Genomic DNA, 7,112 nt, shown 5'->3' with positions numbered 1-7,112 from the left:
GCACCACGCATGCATTATCTGGCATACTGTGGCGTTCAACCTCCTAGCAGCCGCAGTAAGCAGTCATCAGTACACCATCAGGAGAGTGGATTTTTTTTGCCTTTATTTTAACATTCAAAAATCAACCTTTTAAGTGTCAAAAAAATCTGAAAAAACATACACAAGTATTTATAGATGTACTGTATATGCTAGAACTGTGCGAAATTTCATCACGAAATATGTTTGTAAGTGGCCCGTACAAAAAAATATCATGTGCTAGAGACATGTGGGTTTTATGATATTTACTCCTCGCAAAATGTTAGCTACTGCCGCTAAAATTGGAAATTGGATTTCTCTCAAATTGGATGTGCCTCCTTGTCGACGGCGACAACATGTGGCGTTTGATGTTTCATCACAGATGAACAGTTGCTGTATACTACGTTGAGTCTCAACAATCGCCGATGACGTCATTGCTTGAACAAGTCCGTATTATTAGCCGGGGATAATCGATTCTGATAGTGTTCTCCCATGTAATGCTTTTTAATAATATGAGACGTGAAGAAGAGTTTGCTTCTTTGTTTAATCTGGTCAAAGATTGCAACCGACCAGGTCACATCTCACATGCGATGCATGTCACGCCCCAATTGAACAATGCGCACACGTGTCCACCGCAGTGATATAATTTATCCGAACATTTTGGACAGTGTACATAAAAGTTAAAGAAATATGTATCACACCTGGTTCTCGAAATAATGCAATACGCAGCTCGATTTGTTGCGACAAGCCTTTGACCGATTGTCGCTCTGTTAATATATAGTATGAATGAACAATCATACTCTGTCCAGCTCGATTTGTTGCGACAAGCCTTTGACCGATTGTCGCTCTGTTAATATATAGTATGAATGAAGAATCATACTCTGTCCCTAAGAAGTAACAATCCGTTTCTATAAAGAAATTACGCATGATGTTTTGGAGATGACTTCAGTCAAACATTCACTATGAATATCGTTTTAGTTATTTTTAGTACATATTTGAAAAGCATATATACAGGATGCAGCCTGTGTCCAAAGGCGGTCTAGGGTTCGCCTCCGCAGTCATCGGCGTCCACTGATAGATCAACAACCTCCTCCTCGTATGCTGGTCGGGGTGTGCGGGGAGGCCCTGATCTACGGGCGGGAGTCGTAGTTTCTCCCTCTTGGGCCATTCGGTATGTCTTCGTTCGGCGGCGGTGAGACAATGGTGTCGCCGTTGGCGTGAAATAAAATCTTCTGCCTCCTCCTAGTTCTTGTGATGCGTTCTCATATCGCCGGGATGCGTTTGGAACACTTTTCTTGTGGAAAAGTACGCGAAATTTTGGCTTCTCTGATTGACAGGATTCACAAAACACATTAATAGAAAATCATATGATTAGAGTGCCATGTGCTCTTCAATCGTAGAAGTTAGATAGCCATATGCGTTTGGAGTAGTATATGTAGCAAGAGGTTTGATGGAATCAACTCAAAATAAAATGAGGTTTGATGGAATCAACTCAAAATAAAAAAGAGGTTTGATGGAATGGAAATTTTCTTTCAAAACAGATTGCATATTGCGAAAGGATTTCTTCAGTAAAAATCTTGATGATGAGCTAGTTTGCACGACGCAGCTAGGGGTGGATTAACGAGCTGCTCGGCTCGTTAAGCTCGTACTCGTTAAGACTCGGCTCGATTCGTTTGGAGCTCATTAAGCTCGTGAGCGCTCGTTAACAAATTCCGATGTATTATGGTCTACATGATGTGTGTGTAAATGTGGTTTGTAAGAAGTAATTAAGATGATGACCGCAAAAAAATGCACTAGTTTGTTGCCTCCTATGTAGATTAGATTGGATAGGTGAGCCGGGGTGCTACGAAAACTTTATCATGTAAAACGGAAATATGTACCGTGATGTTATTAACAAGCTGAAAACGGTGGTTGGCTTTGTTCAGTAAGAAGCGAGCCACGAGCTTAACAAGCCAAAATACCGAGAGTTCATTAAGCTCACGAGCTACGAGTTGTTGGTCCGGCTGTAGACGCGGCACACGTTGTAACTTGCAAAAGCAGGTAAAAAGGAAGAAGGAGAAGAGAGGAACCCATTTGCATGGTGTAGCGAGGGCGGTTCCCCTAGCATGCAGCAGGCAGGGAATCGCAACAGCCTCCAGTGATACGATACGATACGATACGATACGATACCAATCGCGTTCGGATCTCGTATCGCGTCCCGAAAGCGCGTGGTAGTGAGCAGAGAAGGGGAAAAAAAAGAAGATGCGGCGTGACCGGACGCGTTGGTGATGCGGACAGCCGAGCAGGCAGAGGGTCAAGGCGCGCACGGAAGACGTGCAGGGTACGCGCGAAGGCCACCGCAGCCAGCCACTGGTTGGTTGGCAGCTGGCGCGGCGGCGCGAACGGCGAAAGCGACCGAGACCCGGCACGGCACGCCACCCGCCGCACGCGATACGGGGCTGGGTCAGGGGTGTGATGTGGGGCACGGCCCTTGTGAAGAGAGAGCGCTGGGGCCCAAACAATCATTTCCAAACTGTTGTGGCCGTCTGTCCGAGCCCATTTCGGCAATTAATATATATTTCCCCCGTGAAGAAATAGAAGAGTTTTTACATCACTATATGCGAGCAAGAATTACATTATGTAACCCTTTATCGCCCGCCCTAGCACATTGACGCGCTTCCTCCTGGATGATGCTCGTTAGGCCGGATGTAGAGGGGTATTGCCCGTCGAAGATGCATCTGTTTTCCGGTGTTTCCAAATCCAACAAGCAGTGAGGGTGATGAGACGGGACATGCCTTTGCGTAGGGAGGACGGGGCTGTATCCCATGTGGTCGCCCACCAGTTCTGGAAGAGAACATCTCCACGTGGAATTTGGGCGGTGGGGCGCGGCTAGGAAAGCATATCATGCCAAACTTGATTGGAGAATGGGCATGCTGTAAGCTTGTTAACTTCTGAATTTGATGGCTAAGCGCCCATGTAAGCTTCAAGAGTCAGGATTATTTTTGGACTTATTATCTGGTGAGTTCTCTTAAATGGATACATTTTTTCCTTTAGTTAACGCATCGGGATGGGTGCATATAACGTGCAGTGATTCTATGTCAACAATTTAACAAATCAAATATGTGTTCAATTTCAAACCTAAAGAGCAGATACACACCCGATGCAAGGTGCTCCTAATTGGCGCTCTTTGCGCCAGTTAACAAGCTGGCGCTCGCACGGTCGATCATGGACCGGCCCACCAGCGCGCTCGCTCGCTGGAAAAATTCCAAACGATTGCTCGCTCACCCCCCCCCCCCCCCCAAAAAAAAAAACAGACGATTGCTACTACATTTATATGCACGAATGATTGCTGGTTTTCCCCAAAAACACAACGACCGCTGACCCATCATTTGACAGTTGCCTAGTTGACTGGTCGAACCATTGAATTTAAAAAATCAGAAAAATCCAAAAAATTGGAAGTGATTCAAAAATAAATTGATGAATTCTTCATGCATTTAATAAAATCACAAATTCGAAAAATGTTCAATTTTAAAAAACAGTTTCACAAATATAGAAAAATTCCACAGATTTGAAGAAATGTCATCAATTTTGAAAAAAAGATCAACGATTTTGAGACAAAGTTTATTGTTTTTAAAAAAGTTAAACAATTTTAAAAAATCAAAACTTGACAGAAAGTTCCTCGATTTTGATAAATAGTTCAACAACTTTGAAAAAAGTTCATCAATTTTGAAAATAAATGCATGAACTTGAAAAAAGTTCATCAATTTTCATGAAAAACAACATCAAATTTTAAAAAAGTTCATGGATTTTGAAAAGTAAAAATGAAAAAAGAAAAGGAAAATAAATAAAAAATGCCGAATGAAAAATAAAAAGTAAAAAATAGAAAAAGAAAGAAAAAATGAAACAAGACTGATCCAGGAAAAATCAAAATCAGAAAAAAGAAAAAAAAATGGCTGGGAAGCTTCCCGAAACCGAGAAGAGGTATCTCCCGATCACACTCTTAGATGGCTTGAGCCATGTAAGGGGGCTTCAACGCCAGTTTATCTAATAAACGTTAATGGGTGCTGAAGGCGCCGAATAGGGAATTCCCCTGATGCACCCGTTCAGGCGGATTGTAAAATTTCAAACATGCATCACTTTAAACATGGGCCGGTTAGTCACTAGCCGCGTCCCATCGTAATGTGTCGGTGACAAAAACATTGATATGATTTTATTTGTTTGCACACAATGATATTTTCTACACTACAAATCGCCTGTAGGGAAATTGCAAGGTGATCCGTATCTCTAGCTAGTCACTCAAAAGGGGCCTATTGGGCAGTCGAAAACACAACAAGTTCACACCGGAAAGGATCCTCGCAGGGCTAGACCAAAAGCGCATAGCTCGCGAGCTTAATAAGCGCTCGATAGTTCGGCTCGTTAAACTCGTAACTCGCTTTTTAATGAATAAATCGAATTATTGATTTCAGCTAGTTAAGCTTAATGAGCTTAACGAGCGAACGAATGAGTTTCATGAGTAGCTTGTTAAGCTCGTTAGTTACAACACAACACATATTTTTATCTTACATGACAAACTTTTTGTAGCACCTCGGCCCATCTATTCAATCTAATCAACATATGAGGCAACAAACTACTGAAATTTTTTGTAGTCATCATAATATTTCATCTTGAAAACCACACCTACACATTCATCCTGTATATCGTGACACATTATAATCTGTTAACGAGCGCTCACGAGTCACGAACTTAACGAGCTTCAAACGAGGCGAGCCGAGCAAAGGTTTTCTACTCGTTATCTTAACGAGCTTAACGTGCCGAGACTTAACGAGTACGAGCTTAACAAGCCGAGCTGCTCGTTAATCCACCCCTAATTGGCGACGAGGTAAGTTTTCAAGTATGGGAACCCATTTTCGCGTGCAAATCGCACGTGATAGTCACATGACGACTCAAGGCCCGTAACATTTTTGGAATAAAGAAAAAATTGAAGTCATATTTGGGGTATTGTTGTTCAAACAATGAAACAAAGGGCATTTCCCCACCGATTCCATGATTCGACAAGGGCACTGAATTAAAGATGACTCAACTTAACGAGTACGGAATCAATGGAGAATCTTTCTTCTTCTTGGAGAGAGAGAGAGACGTTGCGATGGGAGAGAGAGACGGAGTGGATGGAGAATTCGAAATGGCTCTAGATGAAGATGGAGACGGGGAGCACATCCGTCCACAAGAAAGAAAGAGAGAGGATGGAGCGTCGCTACCCGGGCCGGGCCGGGCCTCCATGCCGCCTAGCCCAGCCACCCCATCTCGGCCCGGCCCAGCACAAACACAGGCCACAAGCCCACACAAAGCCTAGTTCTCACAAGAAAAAAACCTCGCCAGATTTCTCCCCACCTTCCTCCCTTCCTCCCTTCTTCGGCCGCCGCCGCCCGCCGACCGACCGGCGATGGATCCGGTGGAGGTGGTGATGGGCGCGTACGGCGGCCCGGCGCGGCGCGTCGAGAGCGGGGCGTCGGAGACGATGCTGCTGTGGGGCCTGGGCCAGCCGGCGTCGCACCGCCCCAACGCCTTCGCGCGGCAGGGCTTGCCGGCCTTCCCCATCGACGCGTGCGGCCGCCGCCTGACGCTCCACCAGCAGCCGTCCTCCTTCCGGGGCGCCTCGGGGGTCACGGGCGCCGTCGTCTGGGACAGCGCCGTCGTGCTCGCCAAGTTCCTCGAGCACGCGGCCGACGCGGGGCTCCTGCCGGTGCGCGGGGCGCGCGCCGTGGACCTCGGCGCCGGCTGCGGGCTCGTGTCCGTCGTCGCCGCGCTGCTGGGCGCGCGCGTCGTGGCCACCGACCTGCCCGACCGCGTCCGGCTGCTGCGCAAGAACCTCGAGGAAAACGTCTGTAATGGGGATGGGGATGGCGGGTCGGCGACGGTGGCGGAGCTGGTGTGGGGCGACGAGTACGAGCTGGACCCGGAGCTGCTGCTCTGGCTGGACACGGAGGCAGAGCCGCCGGAGCTGGTGCTGGGGTCGGACGTGGTGTACAGCGAGGAGGCCGTCGGCGACCTGCTGGCGACGCTCTGCCGGCTCGCCGGGCCGCGCACCACCGTGCTGCTCGCCGGAGAGCTCCGCAACGGTGAGCGATCCATACAATCCCGTCTGTCTGATCCGATGATGGTCAATGCCTTGCTGCTGATTGCTGAATGAATGAATGATTGAACTCGCAGACGTGGTGGTGGAGTGCTTCCTGGAGGCGGCCATGGCGGAGTTCGAGGTCGGGTGCATCGAGCAGGAGCAGTGGCACCCCGACTTCCGCACCAACCGCGTCGCCATCTTCATCCTCCTCAGGAAGACGCCGCCGCCGCCGCTCCCCGTCTCAACGCCATAGCTGCTGGACCTGAATGTCTCATTGCCACCCATAGCTGCTCTGCTGGCTCATTGTTGTAACATTACTATTATACTCAAGCCATGGCACACTTTGGCTGCAACCATCAATCACTTTACATACTACTCCCTCCGTTCTAAAATAGTATATATAGAATTTCCCCGAAGATATGTAGAAAATTTGGCTACCCTTGTCGAATCATGGACCGTGTGATTCAACAAGGGCACTGATTCGACAAGAGCACGAGCTTAACAAGTACGAGTTGTTCGTTAATCCACCCCTACATGGCGACGAGGTAAGTTTTCAAGTACGGGAACCCATTTTCACGTGCAAATCGCACGTGATAGTCACATGATGACTCAAGGCCCGTAACGTTTTAGGGATAAAGTAAAAGATTCAAGTCATATTTGGGGTGTTGTTGTTCAAACAATGAAACAAGGGATATTTTCCCACCGATTCCCCGTAATCCCAAATGTCTTTCTATTCCCCATTGACCAAATCGAAATCCCTAACAATCCACACGAGAAAGCATTTATGGTGGACATGCTTATATATTAAAGATTACACCGCGACCTATCTTGTTCCACAAGATTTGCCTCTAATTAGTGGTAGTACTTGACTTGTGGCCAAACATACTTTATCCTGACTTCTAAAACGTCGGTCTACGATGCGAAGTAGCAGCAGTACTCCAGTAGCGCGGGGGGGGGGGGGGGGGGGGGGGGGGGGGAATAACCGACGGGGACGACGCCGCAG

The 7,112-nt window shown here is 47.4% G+C and overlaps 1 protein-coding gene across 1 annotated transcript; it reads left to right on the top strand.

The window, feature by feature from the left end:
* The first annotated feature begins 5,265 nt into the window (after nt 1-5,265).
* On the top strand, nt 5,266-6,484 carry LOC147962168 (uncharacterized). Its single transcript, XM_087537045.1, has 2 exons — nt 5,266-6,110; nt 6,202-6,484. Exons 1-2 carry the CDS (start codon nt 5,435-5,437, stop codon nt 6,360-6,362), a joined length of 837 nt encoding a protein of 278 aa, XP_087393171.1. The 5' UTR covers nt 5,266-5,434; the 3' UTR covers nt 6,363-6,484.
* The last annotated feature ends 628 nt before the right edge of the window (nt 6,485-7,112 follow it).

This window comes from Triticum urartu, chromosome 7A, assembly GCF_056163025.1.
Source record: "Triticum urartu cultivar PI428250 chromosome 7A, HENAU_Tu73, whole genome shotgun sequence".
NCBI classification, from domain to species: domain Eukaryota; kingdom Viridiplantae; phylum Streptophyta; class Magnoliopsida; order Poales; family Poaceae; genus Triticum; species Triticum urartu.
The sequence above is the reverse complement of the archived record's forward strand: the minus strand, read 5'-3'. Positions and strand labels throughout refer to the sequence as shown.